This window comes from Bubalus bubalis, chromosome 10 (genome assembly GCF_019923935.1).
Source record: "Bubalus bubalis isolate 160015118507 breed Murrah chromosome 10, NDDB_SH_1, whole genome shotgun sequence".
Lineage (NCBI taxonomy): Eukaryota > Metazoa > Chordata > Mammalia > Artiodactyla > Bovidae > Bubalus > Bubalus bubalis.
Window position 1 is genome coordinate 22,728,759 of NC_059166.1, and position 18,495 is coordinate 22,747,253.

General features: G+C 43.5%; 1 protein-coding gene across 17 annotated transcripts in view; it reads left to right on the forward strand.

The window, feature by feature from the left end:
* The window catches only part of PLAGL1 (PLAG1 like zinc finger 1), a 96,914-nt gene that overhangs the window by 72,904 nt on the left and 5,515 nt on the right, over window positions 1-18,495 (forward strand). For 3 of the 17 annotated variants that reach the window (XM_044924154.2, XM_044924153.2, XM_044924150.2), the window contains 3 exons: window positions 2,251-2,321; window positions 17,292-17,535; window positions 17,617-18,097. The exons of 1 other annotated variant lie outside the window; for it this stretch is intronic. In XM_044924154.2, coding sequence (XP_044780089.2) covers window positions 17,946-18,097 — 152 coding nt within the window. In that variant the 5' untranslated portion in view covers window positions 2,251-2,321; window positions 17,292-17,535; window positions 17,617-17,945. Of the gene's footprint in view, window positions 1-2,227; window positions 2,322-17,291; window positions 17,536-17,616; window positions 18,098-18,495 lie in introns of those variants that run through there. 13 more of the 17 variants (XM_044924155.2, XM_044924160.2, XM_044924159.2 and 10 more) reach the window with 13 other exon arrangements.

Consider the following 18,495-nt stretch of genomic DNA (forward strand, 5'->3'; position numbering starts at 1 on the left):
TCAGGAAACTTTAGTTTTTGTCATCGCTGAATAAACAAATCACTTCCCCCTGAATATCTCCCCTTTATTTAAGACAGTTCACCATACATGATCTGTTTACTGTGCATCCATCCCATTTTCTAGAAAAATGTGATTTTTCCTGCTTCTCTGGAGCTCAGAAATGAGTATACTTAGAAATATTTTATGTTACCAGTTCATTAAAAAAACTGTATCCTTTTATTTTAAATAGAACCCACCTATTAGAAGCTTTTTCTCTGATTTTTGAAATCTAAAATTCAGACCTGAAAACCAGCCTGCAAGTGGTGTACTGTCAAATGTCTACGTGATATTTTTCCTGTCTCCGCTGCGCTTTATTAAATTGTTGTAGACTGCACATGGTTTTTCCCCGGGGCAACGCATGCTTTCGGGTTCTCTGTTGCATTGTTAACTATTTAAGCATTAGACCCGGTCTGAGATGGCAGGGGGGAAAGGCCGAGGGACTTGATCTCCTCCCTGCCAGAGTTCTCCGCTTTCACTGGTGCTGCTTACATTGAACAGCTTAAGAATAAGCTCCTGTGTGAGCCCTCGGAGGCCGGGGGGGCATTGTTGAATTCAGAAAGGAATCGCTTTCTTTTAGTGATAATTTGAATATTTTGACAATGCAGCTAAGCTACTCCGCTGCCTGGTTTGCGTACTTCGTGTCATGGGCGCCCTTTCTAGTGAAGCCGGAGAGAGCCCCTGCCTCTCTGAATTCATAAATTGGCATTGTCCGTGGATGAGATGGGTAGGAGCAAAGGAGGAATCATCCAGAAGAATTCTGCTCTCTTGCTTTCATGTTGTTTTCAAGCTCTTAAAATAATTAATATAGGCCTTTGGAGACCACCCAATTAAACCACCACAATAAATGCTGAGCATTTTGAGATGAGAGATGGACCATGAAGATGATTTGTGACATGTTTATACATGCAAAGCAAGGAATACATTTGAAACAAATACTCTGGATGATTCAGAGAACCTACTCGCCTCCAGCTTTTTCCCTAAATTGTGGTGGCTTATTTTTAGACTTTTGTTGTCTGAAAATGGCCCTCATTTTTCCATTTGTAACTTATAAGGAGGTTACTCATAATAAATGGACATTGCCTTTTTATCAAATTAAGAAAACAGGCAACCCAGGGAATAAATCCCGTAGGTGAGATATAATTGGCTGTTATGTAATAGGTTTACCTTTGTACTGGTAAAGAAAATCCCGAAAAGCTTTGTCCCTAAGAGTATCAACTGGCTGGAATAGTCTTGGCTGGAAGAAGCCGACTTTTATAATTAATTGGTGAACAGAGATACCTGTTTCCCAGTGCTTATCAGGGACCGTGGTGTGAAGCTGGCTGTAGACTTTTTCTGGAGACTTCACGGAAACCTAAGTTCCCAGGGCCCCAGCGGTGCCGTGAGCTTGTGTTTAGTTTGTGCTGTGGCCTGGGAGTGTGTATTTCTAAAAGATTGCCCTGGTAATTCTAATGTAGTCGGGTTTGGTAACCACTGAATCATGTATGCAAATTGCAAACTTCAGCCTTTTCACCCTGCACATTTGATAAATCTGTATGAAGATAGGAAGCTTTTTATATGAAGCTTTTGTTGAAAATGAGTACCTATTGGTTGTTGCTGACTCTTTTCAATTCATAATTTGCTTTAGGCTCTGTTATTGCATGGATTTGCATACCTGTTTTATGGTATTCTAATACTGTTGGTTTAAAAAAAAATGCCATTTCCTCTGAGTGCTCTTTTGAATATTTTATGTAAGCAATTTCATGTGTTTTCTCTACTTGCAGAAAGCAGGGAGAAACATCAGGGTTTTTCTAATCCACTTACAAGTAGGACAAAGATTATAATATAAATACTTAAAGATCTTCTTGGGCAAGATTATATGAGATATTGAAAATCTTTTATGTTACAATATTATGAACTTTAGCACCCCTTTTAAATATATCAAATAATCTCAATGTTTAAGACTTTTACCATGTGGTGTATCTGCGACATTTTAAAATTAAGGGTGGTGGGTCTATTGAAGTATTATACCCTAGGATTTTAAAATTTGAAATTGATCTATTATCTATTAAAATACCTAAAAAGCAGTGGGAAATGTCCTCTGTACATTCACAGTTGTGTGTGCGCGCATGTGTGCTTTTGAAGTAAGCAAGCTCAAGTTGCCTCATGGCGGCGGCAGTGGGGGGTGTTTTTCTCGCTTCACTCACTGAAGGTGTGCAAGATCTCTTCTTACAGGTTTGAGGCTTCAAACCTTCTGAGAGGACTCCCTGACTGCCTTGGAGCTGACGTTTCCTGTCACCGAGTAGGTACGCAAGCCATGATTGCTTTTAAAAATTATTTCTATCTGAGCCTGTGTATTAGTAACTGCTTGGAAGCACATAGTCAAATAAGGATGTGCAGGAGGTTCAAGGCACGTCAAAAAGGCTAAATACCTTTCCCCCTCAAACTGTGAAGTACCTTAGAATGGCATTGTTTTAACCTTTTCTTTTTAAAAAGCATTAGGATCCTCTGTGTTTCAGGGAATCAGATCCTGCAATTTGCAACTTCTCATATCCTCTGTTGTCCCCCACCCACAGCCCTGATAATACCTGCAAATCTCTGGAATTTTCTGCTGTCAACCCGTCAGTTCAAAAGCTTTAAAGCTGCCCTATCTCCACTCCCGACTTGTGTACATAAGAAGAGGTGTAAAGGTTGCCTCCCATCTGTGGAAGATGTTGACTGATAAGCCTAAGAAAGATGCTAGTCACGTACAAGTTGCCCTAGGGACTCCAGCTCCAGCTTCCTAGGCTTTGTTGGGAAATACTGCTGTAAAAGCTACTGCCAGAGTCAGAGGCTGTGTAGACAGCTTAGCCGGGGGCAACGGCAAGGTGGAAGTGGGGAATGTTCCGCTTAGTTCAAAACACCCGGGTTAGGCCTCTTGTCACCATGTTGTCAGCAGTCATGACGTGAAGGGAAGTTAACCCTGTGCATTGGGTACTTTGCTTGGTATAGTACATTCCCTGCCATATCTTTTTCTTAGTACCTATGCACAAAGAACTTTAGTCTCTGGACCTCAGTTTCCTCACCTATTAAGTGGGGATAAAGATGTCTTTCTAGCCTATCTCACAGGGCTGTTAGATGGACATTAGTAGACAAAGGAGCATAAGAGGACTTTGAATTCAACTGAAATGTAATATTGTTTTACTAAAGGTTATTTTGGTTCTGTTTGAAATAGAATTGTCTTACTAAATAATTTTTGATTTATTGGCCGAGAAATTGAAATCCGTCCCAACGTGGCTAACATATCTACTGGGAACTGAGAAAGGCAGTTCTAATTAGTTGGTGGGGCGGGGAGGCGAGGTCTTGCCATTATATCTTCTGGTCATGGTGCAATAGACTGTATGATAACCAGCTAGATCCTGGAATATGACTGCCAAGTATTAGGTGGTGAGTCCGTGGGCCGAAGACAGAGGTGGAGAACAGCCTAGGCCCTGTGTGTCCCTGCAGCTGAGTGGGACAAAACCCAGGCAGCCTGGATGGGGCAGTTCGCTCGGCAGGCAGGGAGGGCAGTGAGGCATTGCTCTAGGCTACTGGGAAGGAGCAGCAAGCATGTGGCGGGAAATTGGGCCTTATTGTAAGGAAGGTGCCTGGCCCCCGGGGCGACAGGAGCACAGACCAGCGCACTGAAGCCCCGCCTGGATTGGGCTGGGGATGGACCACACATGTGGATTGCCAGGACAGCTACTTAGAGAGGTTCACATTCCTCCCCATTGAACCAGCTATGATTGTAATGGTCTGTTAAACAAACAAAGGACCTAAAGCTGTGAATGGGGGAGAGAAAAGACTTAAGGTGGAAAGGAGAGGAGGCCCTGCTTGTTAGTGTTCCACTCTTTTTAAGCGTTCTCCCCCATTTCCTCAACATTCCTTTCCCCCTTTCAGAAAAGGCAGTGCAGTAACTTGCAAAAGTTACCGCCTTGTGTCTCCAACCTCATTTCCTTTTAAATTGGAAATGGAAGGAAATGTCTATCCCCTTACAAAGACAAAATGAGAAACCGGGGTCATCTTAAAGGAATAGGGATACCTATTTTTATATTTCTAACCAAGTGTTTCTGGGTGAAATTGCCTTGGCATCCTCTGAATTTATGGGATGTGCTGTGGAAGGCAAAGAGAAAGTTCTCACTCAAGCACTGGGTAGTAACTCTGTCCCATAAATAAGGCAGGTGGCCGCAGAGGTGGGCAGCACTCTGCTCCTGGAGGGAGGGGAGTGAGCGTTGATGTGGGTGCAGCAGTTTTACTTTTTTATCCCTTGACTGTGTCCACAATTTATGGTCAGAGGAGTTCTGGATGTTCATCCATTGAAAATGTTTGGGGGAAAAAAGCTGTAAATTGTCTTTTAAAACTTCCAGTTAAGTTTGTGTCCATTCAGTTAATCAGATTAGGTCTTAGCACTTCCTTGTGGGGAAGAAAAAGGAGCCATTTAGGTTTTGCAAACAGTACTGTTATGTGTGCTATACATTACCCCTAAGGGGGGAGTCCGTCATCACTTTTCACTCTTTTTGTGCACAGCAGTCTGTCCGTGCAACATCTTCCCTTTCTCTGGCCCCCAGGTTCCTCTGCCTGGCGCACCAGCCCCATCCCCCCGCCCCCAGTGTGTTCACAGTGGCATTGCCTCCTTTATAGGCCCGTCTCCTGCTCCTCTTCTTACGCCCACACCCGCCTTCCAGCCAGACTAGACCGCGGGATCCACACTGCCCTGTCCTGCTTCAGGCCTCTCTGCTTTCACATGGTCTTCCCTCAGCCTGAAATAGACCTCCCGTTTCTCCACCTGGTTTGCTCTAAACCCAGCGTAGGTAGTCAAAATTATGAAAACTTAGAAAGTACAGATATTCAGAGAGAAACAAGAGTCCTCTCTAATTTGACCCCAGCAGCCCTTTGCTGACACATTGTTTTCTGTACTTTCAGTCCTTTTTAATTTTTTTAATTTAGAGACAAAACCATCCACTCAAGTCTTGAGCATCCTTTCCTGATAACACTGTGTAACTTTCAAGGTTCCGTCCAGAGATTTGAACTCAGGAATCTGGCTTCCCATCACCCCTGTGACTCGTGAGCTTTTCTTGTTTCTTTTCTCAGCGTGAGCCTTTGCTCTCACACACTTCCTGGGAAGGAATTGGGCTTTTCTCTTCCCTAGAATAGTCACCGTGTTAGGACCATAGACCCGGCCGATAATTAGGTAGGTAAGTTGGGAAAGATTGCCACTGTCAGCTATAGAAACACACCCCAAAGGGCGTCAAGGGGGATAGTCGCAGCTTTGTTGGGAGGGAGGAGGGGGATATGTTTCCAGCTGTCACAAAAGAGTATCCCTGCCACTGACTTTAATGACTAGAAAATCTTCTCCTAATACCAGAGGCTCTTGTCTGGATTTCAAGTCTGCGCTCCACCCCTCCCCCACCTCCCCCAACGTGCTACCTAGAGTTCATTAACAGTCTTCCTGAAACATTCCGTCCCATCTCAGCTTGAGAACCAGGCCTGGGCCTCGAGCTTGCCTCTCCGGATGCACATACCTATTTTGCTTGCTTGGCGACCTTTGTCTGTTTCTTCCTAAATGTTCATATTTAAAAACACCGTGTAAGAGGTGGGTCAGGGAGGCATGGGGAGGATTTCAGACTCTGTAAAGATATTTCCTTTCCCTCCCCTTGCCTCATGGATGTTAAGCTGAGTGACCATCTCGTCGAGGTGCTTTGGCCCGGTCTGGGGGGCCCTGAGCTGTGTAAGCCCCCTGCTTCCACTCCGTACAGGTGCGGGAGGCAGTGGGGTCCTTACAGGCTGCTTTCAGGTGACAGCTCTGGGAGCCTGCCTCCCGGTCAACAGTCCCCTTTTGCTCTTGCTGGTTTGGTTTTTCTCAGTCTTCTGCAGCTCACTGAGGCTCATACTCCTGGGCTTGTGCTTTTTCCAGTGCTTCCTCCCCTCCCAGTCAAGGCAGAGCTATGGGCGTTCTGTCTCTGTGTCTGCCTGTGCCTCTCCCCACTTTTGTGTAGAGTGGCTAGTCTTGACTAAATCAGTACATGTTATCTTCCATCTGCTAAACACATCATGACAACAAAAGGCTCTCATCTGTTAGAAAAGAAAAGAAAAAGGCCTACCTCTTCTAGTAGGAGAAAGTGGGCAACCAGACAGGATTTTTGAGCTGTTAGGGTCTTGGTTTGTACTATCACCATCTAGAAATTATTTGGAACATCCCATCAAGTTTTTTAAAATGCAGGCTGAATTCTCATTTTGCTTCTTTTTATCACCATGGACTTGTCACTGCACTGTCTTACCTAAGAGGAACTGAGGGAATGAATTTAAAGGCAAAAAGGCTTCTGTTCTTGAAGCCTCCGAGAATTACATGCCCCCACAAGCCTGCTTCCCTCAGGCTCCACAGTACAGAGTAGATCTCTTAAGAGGGGATCAGTCTAGCTGCAACCTGTTGCAGAGAAAACAAACCCCACCCTACCCCCAGGACACCCCACTGTACATGTCAAACCACTCCGGGGAAGACCAACACGGATGACCAAGGTTGAGCATGTGAGACTGTGGACACCCACGCAGAGCCCAGGGTAGTTTATAATAGATGCCAGACTCAGAATAGTATCCACTTCCCTGCAGCCACGGGTACTGCTCGCTGTTCCTTAGTTGGAAGATAACCTCAGCACCTCCTCCATGCTGGAGATCTCCTTGCTGGCCTGAGTACCCATTGCTGCTGTTTAATCATTCAGCCGTATCCGACTCTTTGTGACCTCATGGACTATAGCTCGCCAGGCTCCTCTGTCCATGGGATTTCCCAGGCAGGAATACTGGAGTGGGTTGCCATTTCCTTCTGCAGGAGATCTTCCTGACCCAGGGATCTAACCTGGGTCTCCTGCATTGGAAGGTGGGTTCTTTACCACCGAGCCACCAGGGAAGCCCCGCATACCCATTAGGTACCGTTAAACTCAACACAGCTAAAACCAAACTCCAAATTCCTGGTTTTGCTAGGTTTTTCTTCTGGGTCTTGATCTTTCTTTCCCTCTCCACCATCACTCTCCCCCTCTTTCCTTTAAACTTTTCTAAATTCTTATTTGACTACAGTGGTCACTCCTTGTCTGAGATTTCCTTTTCCATGATTTCAGTTACCCATAGTCAACCTTGGTCTGAAAATGGAAGATTCTGGAATAAGTAATTCATCAATTTTAAATTGCACACCATTCTGAATAGCATGGTGAAGTGGTCGTGCCAGTGTGTTCATCCTACCCGGAACGTGAATCTTTCCTTCTCCCAGCATACCCTGCCTGGTGGTCATTAGTTGCCAGCTCAGTTATCAGACTGCCTGTGCGTATCACAGAGTTACCTGTGTTTAGGTAGCCCTTGTTTGACTTAATAAGCGCAGAAGTGATGATGCTGGCAATTTGGATGAGCCAACAAGAAGCCATAAAGTGCTTCCTTTAAGTGGAAAGATGAAACTTATAACTTCATAAAGAGAAAAATCATATGTTTAGGTTGTTAAGATGGAATCTTCTCTCTGAAATTGGGAGGAAGGAAAAAAACTTGTGCTAGTTTTGCTGTTGCACTTCAAACCACAGACATTACGGCTGCGGTTCATAAGTGCTTAGAAAAAGACGTTACATTTGTACAATAAGATATTTTGGGGAAAATATTTTGAAAGAGAGGGGAACCCCATTCATGCAACTTTGAGTACAGTGTTTTGTTATAATGGTTCCATTTTACCATTGTTGTTAATTCTTAGTTGTGCCTAATTTCTAAATCAAGCTTTGTCATAGGTATGTATAGGAAAAAACATAAGGTTTGGTAGTGGGCTCAGGCATCGACTGAGGGTCTTGAACATATCTCCTGTGGATAAGGGGGCCGACTAGAATAGGTTCCTGTTGTCCCACGAGTCCTGGCATTCCCTGCCCCTTGCAGTTTGGCTCCTGTTGGTTTTTGTAGCTCTCGGAGGCGTAGATTCTTGTGCCATTTATGCCTTTCCCTTCACGCCTCCTATTCCTGTTGAGACAGTGTTTCATTGGCATTCTTCTACTTGTTTCTACTACTTCTCTCTCTACCCCTCTCACTCTTACCTCCACATAAACCTGGAGTTAGTGGCTACCCTTGACTACATAGGTTAGTCAGTCTGCTAAAATATTACAGCAGAAAAGCCCTCCTTCTCCCAGTGCAACAGAGCAAGTACATCACTAACACTTCATGATTTGGTCTCTGTCTCTCCAGCCTGTTTGTCCCTGGTGCCTGCATGTTTACATTCATTTCTAGTCACGCTGAAGTAGTTACTTTCACGTACCTTGTGTTGATTCATTCCCTTGGCCTGAGATAGACCACTCCCCACCTTGAATACCAGGTAAAGTTGCTGGCTCAGCTTAAATTTTGGCTTCTCCATGAAACCTCTCCTCATCCCCCAAGTAAGAGAAGTTATTCCATCAACAGTCATAGGGTACATGTAAAAGGGAAATTATTCTAATGGTGGACCAATAGATGAAATCTGGATAAATTATTATCCATTCTGAGTTTCAATGATTGTTTTAGTTTTTTTCATGTGTGAGTCTTTATAGAGCAGTTTAATTGCATCATATCTTAATTCCTAAGGAAAAGAGCATCTTCGAATGCAAAAAGCCTCACTCCAGTCCTGGGTGTTGTCTCTTTCCCTTTCACTGGGCATTACTTGGTTTTGCCTGACTTTCTGGTTTTTGCCAGTCTAATTGGGGTGTGTGGGTTAAGAAATAAAACAAAAAATGTCAGATGTGATAAGTGCATGACACAAGAAAAGAAAGAAAGGCAGGAAACAGGCATAAGGTGTGCCAGGGGTAGGGTAGAGCTGGTCCCAGATTAAATTACTCAGGATTGAAGTTTTGCCAGTCAAGAAGAGGGAAGACCCAAAGAATAAAATATATAAGGGAAATTATTTTAATGATGGAACAAGAGATGAAACCTGGATAAAATTGTACATATTTTCATTTGTTTTATTGACTATTTGAGTTTCTCTGTGAAATACCTTTTTGTTTTTTCTTGCCTGAAGGTTTAAAGGTTTAAAGTTTTGTTTTAAATATGAAGTCTGTAATCTTTCTGGGATTAATTGTATATAGATGTATGGCAGGAGTCCAGTTGCCTTATGGATAACCAATTATTAAGTAGCCGTGCTCTCCCCAGTGATTGCAGTGCCAGCCCTGTTGTGTATTAAGTTTCTGTACAAAAGGGGATCTGTTTCTAGGCTATTCATTCTACTTCCATTGGTCCACTTGTCTAATCCTATGCCTATATCATACTGCCTTAATTACTGTAGCTTTTTAAAAAATGTTTTTATCTGTTATCTTTCACCATTTCTTCTTTGATCAGTTTATAGGATGATGAGTATGATCCAGTCGAATGGGGAAAGTCTTGATACTGTTGATTTTTCCTCCTCAGTATAAAAGTTTAGAACAATCTTGTCAAGTTCCAACAAAGAACCTTGTTGAATTTTTATTAGAACTTCACTGAATCAGTATATTAATATGAAGATAAATAGATAATTGAATATTACAATAATACTATCTGTATTTCTCTATTCATGAACATGGTATGTTTCTCAATTTATTTAGGTTTTCTTTTATGTCTTTCAGTAGAATTTTATAGTTTCTCCATAACTATTTTATCTTTGGTTAGACTTACTTTAGATATCTTTGCTTTGTGGCTAATTAATTTTAAATTATATTCTGTTTGCTGGCATTTAGAAATGCAGTTGATTTTGTATTTTGACTTTTGTAACCAAATACCTTGTCAGACTTCCTAATTCTCACATTCTATGTGTGGATTCTTTGGGATTTTCTGTATAGATAGTCATCTGTAAATATCGAAATGTTTATTCCATCCCAGTTATTGCTTTATCGTATGAACCACAACTTCTAATACAAATCTTTAACAAGAAATGGTGATAAATAGGCACCTTTTTCGCATAGCAAAGATGCTGTTTCATTAACTTAAAAATTATCTCTTCTTTCCTGCTTCTTAGTCTAATGATATATATTTTAACCATTTAACCTATGGATAATTTCACTCTTAGTCAGTCTCTGGGTTTTATTAGCTGTGTTATAAAAGGTTGTTTCAGGGTGCCAATCACTAGGTGAGCACTAGAACTAACAAAGATGTAAAAATAGCAGGTACCGTCAAAAGAGGCCACAGAGGCACACATAAAGGTGCCTTAGAGTCCTCGGGAGTTTATTCAAAGGGCAGATTCCCAGGTGTTCCCCCCGCAAGTCTGACTCAAATGCGTACCCCTGCCCCTGGGGTCTTGCACTTGTCACTGCCCTTTTTGTTATTGTTTGTTGTTTTCTTTTTTTTTAAATCCTGTTCTTCATTTAGGGATCTCTTGATTCTCTCTAGAATATTAATGCTAGTTGTTTCTAAAGTTTTCTTTTTTCTCCATACAGTCCTTTTCTTCTTCTTCTTTAACCTAGCTGCTTTTTTCTGTTTGTTCTGTGTCGCTTTTTCCTAGTAGGTGCTTGCTTCTGATTTCTGGTGATCCTCAGCTGCCTGACTTGTGAGTGGAGCCATAAAAAAGCTGATGGGAGCTTTGTGTACTTAGATAGGCTTTGTCAACAAGGGCTTCGTTGTAGGGTAATACGGGTAAACGCTTCAGGACTGCCATTTGTCCTTGTCGTGAGCTCTTTTCTCTTGGGCCAGTCAGCTTTCCCAGAGAAGACTCTTTCAGTCTCCTGTCTTGGAGAGTATAATAGGCCTGGCTGCCATTGTTCTGATCACCAAATAGGGGAAGTATGCAAACGTCCACTTAATTCACCCTGTTTCAGCACAGTACCCACTTCTCATACCCTCTGTCGGGAGGGGGGTCAGAGGGCTGAATGCACTGCCAGACTTGAAACCACTCTTTCTGTTTCTATGCCCACATGCATCCCCACTTCCAGAAGTTCCTAGTGCCCAAATTTGAGCCTTTGATGGTTGCTTCATAGCTTTTCATCACTGCCTTAGAATTCAGCTTTCTTGGGACAGCTAAATCAGTTCCTGCTTGTTTACCTACTTTCCAAAATGTTGTTGCCCTTTTCTCCTTTTCCTGTTATCTTAGGCTGTGTTTTTTGCGGGGAAAAAATCTCATTTATACTATTTTTTTAATTAATTAATTTTAAATGAAACAAAGATGGATATTTTTAATGATAAAAGATACAATTCACAAAGACGATAGACATCATGCACCATTAGACACTTTCATTAATACTGTTTTAATAGAGTTTCAGGAGAGACTGAGGCTGCATACTTTAATTCGGTTTACCATCTTTAACTTGACATTATTACCATTACTTGTGACTAGAAGGTTAGCACCCTGTCCTTTTTCATATTTTTCTTAGTGTGTAGATTTGATGTTCTGAAGCTGCAGTATAATTTTCTCTCTAAATATGAGATAAACAATTCACTTCAGCCTTCTGGCTTATTTTAGGCCTCATTTCTAAGAAAATAAGAGCTTAGTCACAGGTTAACAAAATGAAGTCTCTCCAGGTGACAGTTTAAAAGAGTCAGTAGGCAGCAAAGCTGATGGCTTGGCAGGCCGGGGAGGTGGGGCCTCGTTGTGCGTGGCGCTCCCCACAGCAGCACGGGCAGGGGTGGAAGGGGGCAAGAGCCAGTGCCTCCCATCACCAAGAGCAGATTGTCTCAAACGTTTAAAGTGGACATGTGTACCCGGCGTTGAATAGTTCTGGAGGGAACACAGAGGAACCCTCTGTGGAAGTAGTTTCTCACCAAATCAGTCCTCCCTTCTGAGCCTGGGTTTTCCGTGCTCAGCACCTCCACCATGGCCCCCTTAGCCCGAGTCCCCTGTGGGCTCACCTGGACTTTGGTAATTGCTTCCTCAGTGGTCTCCCCATTTCACCATCTCACCATGTGGAAGAGACACTCATTCCTCTGCCCGGGAATGACGAGGGAAGCAGGAGTTGGCCAGGTAGATCCTGGGTGGCAGGACAGTCCAGGAAGGAGCATGGTGTGGAAAAGACAGAAGCATGAGTGATGTTGAGCATGTTAAGCAAATAGCCAGTGGGTTGATCTGCAGCCTCAGTTGCCTTTTGGCTGCTGTGGGGCAGATGTCTGCAGACGTGGCGGGGTGACAGGCTTTGAGTGTCCAACTTAGAATGCAACCTACCCAGGAAGCTTCTTCCAAGTGGTATGTCAACTCAGGTGTGGATTTTAATGATGGTCTGTTAGTACTTTATTGAGGATGTGCTCACGCATACACACTTTAGTAAAAGATTTTTAAAGATGCTGACAAATGAATCCCTGTGATTTGGAAGGCATCCTGCCCTCTAGTCAAAAGGTAGGCCTGTCTTACATGATAGGACCTATTATATTATCATCTGTACCCCTATTTGAAATGAAATTTGTACAAATTGTTTATTGCTTGAATTTCCAAAGAACATTATTGTAGTGCTTTTCCCTCCCCTCCTCTTTTTTAACCTTCACCTGATAAAATGCAGTGATTGAGGCATAAAATATATGGCCTGTGGCTTAGGAATTGTCAGTGACTTTGTGAAGAGTCAAACTGAACTGATGGCACAAAGAGGGATTTTTCTCTCTTGTCATCTAAGTCAGTGTCCTTTAATCTGTTTAAATCTAGAATCCCTTAGAAAATCTGAAGATAGCTGTGGTCCCTCTCCTTGCAAGAACTGCAATACATATGCCTCCAAACTTTCCACAGAATTTTGGAGAATTCAGTCATGGGCCCTGGAAGCTCTGCCATGGGCCCCACTTAAAAACCTCTGTTCTAAGTGAAGGCTGAAAACCCAGCCACAACCATCTGGTAGGGGACTCAACAGGCCTCACGTCTATAATCCTCAGCCAAGTTATGAGTCCAGCCCCGGGAGCTCCCCTTTACTGATTAGACATGTAATGAGCCCCAACTCTTCTGGCATCTACTTGCTCAGGTACAAGACCTATCACATTTCACAGTGTATGTGCATAATAGAAAATTAGCAGCAGCAGCCACCTGGAGGTTCTGAGAATCTTCTTCCTCCTGCTGATGTTTCTGGATGGCTTTTTCATGATAGAGACTTGCTACTAGAGTCCTTCAAATATGGAGGGCAGCACCTCTCTAGAAGCCTCCTGGAGCCAAATAAACAGGGAATTTCCACCTGCCCTGCTCCATGATTGGCTGTTTCATATTGTGTGAGTATAAGAAGAAACAGAACTTTTAAAACTGACCTTAACACATTTATATAAAAGCCATCCTAGGTTTCAGGAGTATGAGTGGAAAAGAAATGTTTAGAATAGAACCTTCTTATCCACAAGGAGTAGTGATGAATGGAGTCAAAAAAAATAACTTAAGAGTACCCATGTTGGAAGACTAAAAATGGAAATTCAATTTCCTCCCAGAAATGGGCCTTGCATTGTGTCACTGGGGACAATGGAAATAGAAGCCAGAAGTCATAGTTTATTTTAAGAATGTTGTAAAACATTTGTCCCCCATTAGCTGATTGTGTTACGCAGCACTGGGGACGTCCTGGAACTCCACTTGTGCTCTGACCTCTCCCTCCACCGCCATATACCACCAGCCCTCAGGGAACACAGTCCTTCCTGGCTGTTGCCATATATATATGTTCTTATTCCAATCTGATCCTCTCTCATCCCCAAAATAATCAGCACGAACAGAATGAAGCAGATGGCACAAGCCTTCTTTGGCATACGGGCAGATCTGTATCACTCACTCAGTATTTTTAGAATCAAGGGGATTGAAAATTATGTCCTGAGTTGTTTTGGGGGAAGACTTACTCTCTTTCCAGGGTGACAGGTGCTGAAATATTACCATATTTAAGACTCAAATTCAATCTGTATGTCAGGTCACAGGGCAGACTGATGATCATTGGGACCATCCCTTTGTTAGTTCTCTGTTTAGGATTGTTGGCAGATGGCCAAATAATAGAAAGTTCATCACAAGTCTGTTTCAAGGGTGTGGCCAGAGCTCATCAGGTTTCAAGGAAAGATTGGAATCGGCAGCAGCCAGCCAGTACTGATCAAGTACATGGTGATGGGAGATGTTGTATTATCCACACAGCTTATTTTTTAAAAATAGCTGAGCTTTGATCCTCAGCCACAGTGAATTTATAATCTGCTGAGAAAGGCTATGTTTATAGAAGTTTGTGATTATATCATGAAAACAGTGCAAGTATTTATATTTGAAGATCCATATTAATGAATTACACAGTTATGGTGAATGAAATGTTATAACTACTAGTGAATTTGAATACATCATTTAATAAAAAGCCTTCCTGAAGAAACTAAGGAATGCTTACTGTCGTAAAGTAATTGAGTTCAACATTTGAGGATCAATTTTGCATGTAGGGTTGGACTGGGTGTATTTAACACAGAGACCTAAAACTCAAAAAGCTAAGAAAAGTCTTGGGCAAAGACATTAATGCAATAAGTTAAATAAGTGTAAAAATGTTTATGTGACTTAATGTTATGTTGTTCTCTGCAAGTTTAACAGGGAAAGAGTTGGAGGAAATGTCTCACATTTAAATACATTATAGTCATGTCTAAAATGCCTTGATTGTACACCCACCATCTTTGAAGGTCCGAGGGAAATGTAGTGACGTCTATAACTTGTTGGACTTTTGAATCTAGGGAAGTAACTAGAAAGTGGATTTGGGAAGCTTTATTCAATGCTAACAGGCAGGTACTTTTTCTTTAATTGAAAAAAATCTGATTTTTCCTTTTTATTCTTGGTGTGTTGGTGAGCAGACATTGGTATCTGTTGAGAAACAAAGACCTCAGGCAAGTTTCTACTTGCAACTTCATACGTCCTGTGTGTGTTGAGCACGTGTTATCCAGGCTTCTGGCTCCTCCAACTATGAGTAACGGATGATAAAGTATATGCGGGGAGAGGACGTGTGTCTCTTTTCCATTACATCCATAGCTGAGTGGTTCAAACTGTGTGCCAGTTTGCAGCTGATGGTTTCTACTTTTAATCCCAGTGTTTATAAATACTACCATATATTTGTATGGTGTGTTTTTAGATGACAGAGTGCTTTCAAGATTCATCTTGCTTCAGTTGGTTGTCCCCACTGGCTCATTTACATGCATCATGTAAATATTACAAATGAGGAAACTGAAACTTAGGCACTAACAAATGGATGAGCTGGAATTTGAACCAGGGAGTCTGTCTACTATATTCATAAATGACTGGAGCTGGATATACACTTTCTGTGCTTCAGGGGAATGCCTGAGGGCGAATCAGAGCCTAGTTGTGTCTGGAGGAAAGGGTTAGCTTTACCTTCACCTCGTATGGCTCCTGTGTTTTCCAGCACAGCAGCCACTAGCTTTGTGTGGGTAAATGACAATGTCAGTTTCTCAGCATCACATTTAAGTGTGCAGTAGCCATTCATTTCCATCACAGAAAGTTCTGTTGGACACTGGTCATTTCTCATAAATGCAGGAGTTGGGGAGAATCAGTTTAGAGTATATATGCAGGGGGTTAGTGTAGATGAGAAAATATAAAATCTCACCACCAGACCAGCTCCTTCTCTTAAGTGACTAATGCTATTTTGAGTTGAGCTATAAAGAGAACAAGAAAAAAAATGAATTTCAAGCTTCATATTGTGTATACATTTTAATCTCTTAAAATAGACCTGGAAAACACAGCAATCTCAAGTGAATGAGTATATTTAATGATGATGATAAATTCTGTGCCTTTTATGGCTGGGCCAGTGTTAAGGCCAGACTCAGGCTGGATGGAGAAGTAGGACACACCATGAATCCTGGCAGCAGAAACTCGGCCACACAGGATAGAATTCCTGGAAGGAATTACTTTGTCTGTGGCCAGGGTGCTTGGGATGCCTGGAGGCTGGGCCATGGGGTGAACTGGCGCATGGTGAGGGAACGGGGAGTTGGAGGAGAGGGGCTTGGACGGGGCCGGGACAGGGGCTCAGTTCAGATCATACTTGGTCCCAGAGGAGTGTCTGTGCACTGCCATCAGAAAGGAGGCTTGGTGCCAAGATGCTGGCTGAGAACGCCGGCGTCCCCCGCTTTGGATCAGTGCTTGAAGCTTCAGGTCAAAGTGCACACGTCAGCTCTGAAGGTTCCAGGCAGGTGGGGCAGGACAGCGAGGGGTATCTGCCCGGTGTCGGCTCCTTGTGAATTCTGACCAGACATGAAAAACATCTGAGCTAGTTGATGAGGAATACGAAAAGTTGCCTGCAGTTTTTGCCCCTTAAAAAAGGAATGTGTGTTTTGTCTACGTGCATGTGCTAGGTGCTGATATAAAGATGCTTGAACTTTTTACTGTAGTAAACTTTTACTATAGTAGAACTTCATCTAGCTAGACTCCAGAGGTAAGTAAAAATTAACTAACAGTAAAGAGCAGCTCTAAACGAGTTGGCAATAAATGAATGACTGCAGGGACTAGACGCCTCGAAGGCCTGCCGAGATTGGTCAGGTTCACACACATGCCCTGCTCACTTGACAAAGTTCAGAAAAGGCTGGCCTGTGTGCAGACGTTATTCCAGTGTGTTTAATGTTAGCAGACAGTATGCTTCTTTTTTTTTAAGTATCGGCACTTGAAAGGTTAACATCCGTTGCGTGAGAATTCTCTTTCGCTAGAATAGCACGGGGTTCTAGGTCGCCAGGCTTTTCCTGTGTTGTTGTTGATGCTGTGTTCATGTTGCTGTTTTGGACTCTTAAGGCTCCCAAGTGATGGGTCTGTTGGCAGAAAAAGAAAAGCCTGGACTTGGGTGATCTGCCTGGGGTGCAAGGATGGTAAGAACTGGGATTGCAGACAGGCTAAGGCGGCAAGCCCTTCTCCTAGGAGTGGCCTTCCAGCAGGTAGCTCCCCCCGCCCGCCACCCCTGCCGGGTGGGGCTGGGGAATGAGGAAGTGTTCCCACAGACTAAAGGGAAAAAGGAGTGGACGGTTTCCTGGAAGATGGTGCCTGCATACCAGAATGTGCTGAGCTGGGCCCCAGCCGTCATCACTCTTGTCTTTGTGTGACTCTCGTCTCCCCTTCAAAGGCAACACCTCAGTGAACGAAACTAGCTTTATTCTCACTTTGTTTACGTCGTAGACTTGAGTCCTTCTGCACGGTAACCTCACAAACAAATCAACTTAGATATATACAAATGATTTCGTCTCATCCCCTGGAAGTTTAAACAGGTGTGATAAACAACTAATGTTCTGCCAACAGTGAGTGACGAGAAATAGCCAATGGTTTGAATAAGCAAGGATGCTTCTCTTTTCTGTACCAGTAAGACACTCAGCACACTTGGGGGTGTGTGCGTGTGTTTGATTTTCCCCCTTTGAATTGGCAGACTGAACTTCACACTGACCTGAAATCATGGCTTGAAGTAGATGATACCAAGTCTGTGGAAATAGCTGTCTCTATCACAAGGGAAAGTGTGCTTCATCCGCCATCAGAACACTATGCAGTTGACTCCTGCCACTTTGAAGAAGCACAGACAGGTGCATCCATATGCAGAAGGACCTGTTAAAGCACAGGGGAAGATGGAGAGGTGTGCCACATTAGAGCCATTTAAAGGAACACGTTGAGTCCAGGTAGTCGATGCTGAACGGGTGGACGAGAAGCGTGGTTTGCCGACGGCTAATGCGCAGAAACTGTTCCTCTTCTCTCCACAGTCTGGTGACCCAGGACGTGCCCCAGCTCTAGTGATGCAGTCTGCCTTTCTGCTCGGGAACATCATCTGTGCCTCAGACTTGCTCCTCTCAGCCTGAGACCACGTGGAAACTGGGATGTAGGATGCAGGAAGCAGAGATAGTGGTAACCGAGAGGCCCATGTCTGGGTAGATCCAGGTCGGGGACCACAACGCTGCCTCCCCCTGGGCCTGGCGGTCGGCTGCTGGGGCTCTGCTGATGTGCTCAGCACAGTCCTGTCCTTCTATTTGCACTTAAATGGCACAGCATTTGGTCAGCGCATCTGAAAAGGAAAGTGTGAGAGACAAAGCCCATGGCTACCTACCCCTGCCAGTTATGTGGCAAGATGTTCCTCACCCTGGAGAAGTTCACTATCCACAGTTATTCCCACTCCAGGGAGCGACCTTACAAGTGCTTGCAGCCAGACTGTGGCAAAGCCTTCATTTCCAGATATAAATTAATGAGGTGAGAGGCTTCAGAAAAGGTATGTGCTTTTCCACATACCTTTCAAAGGCTTTGCTAGCCCTCAGACCGAACACTGCAGGGAAAGCGGATGCCCTTTAGCCTTTAAGGCTGTATCTCCAGCAATTACTATAGTTTCTATACGACAGTTGTGCTCTGCAGTGTTCAGTTCACTTTGTCAACAAGTATGTCTTGTGTGCCTACAATAGGCCAGGCCTAAGAACAGAAAGATGAGAAGACCTGTGGCTGGGGAGATAGTCATGGAAACACCATTAAAATGTAATCCAAGGGCTTTAATCACAGAGCTGTGGAAGTGGTGGAAGTTGTTCTCCACTGCTTGGTGAGACCTGGGGAGGCTCGTCAGAGTGGTGGTCTTTAGCTGTGATAAGAAGAACGACTGG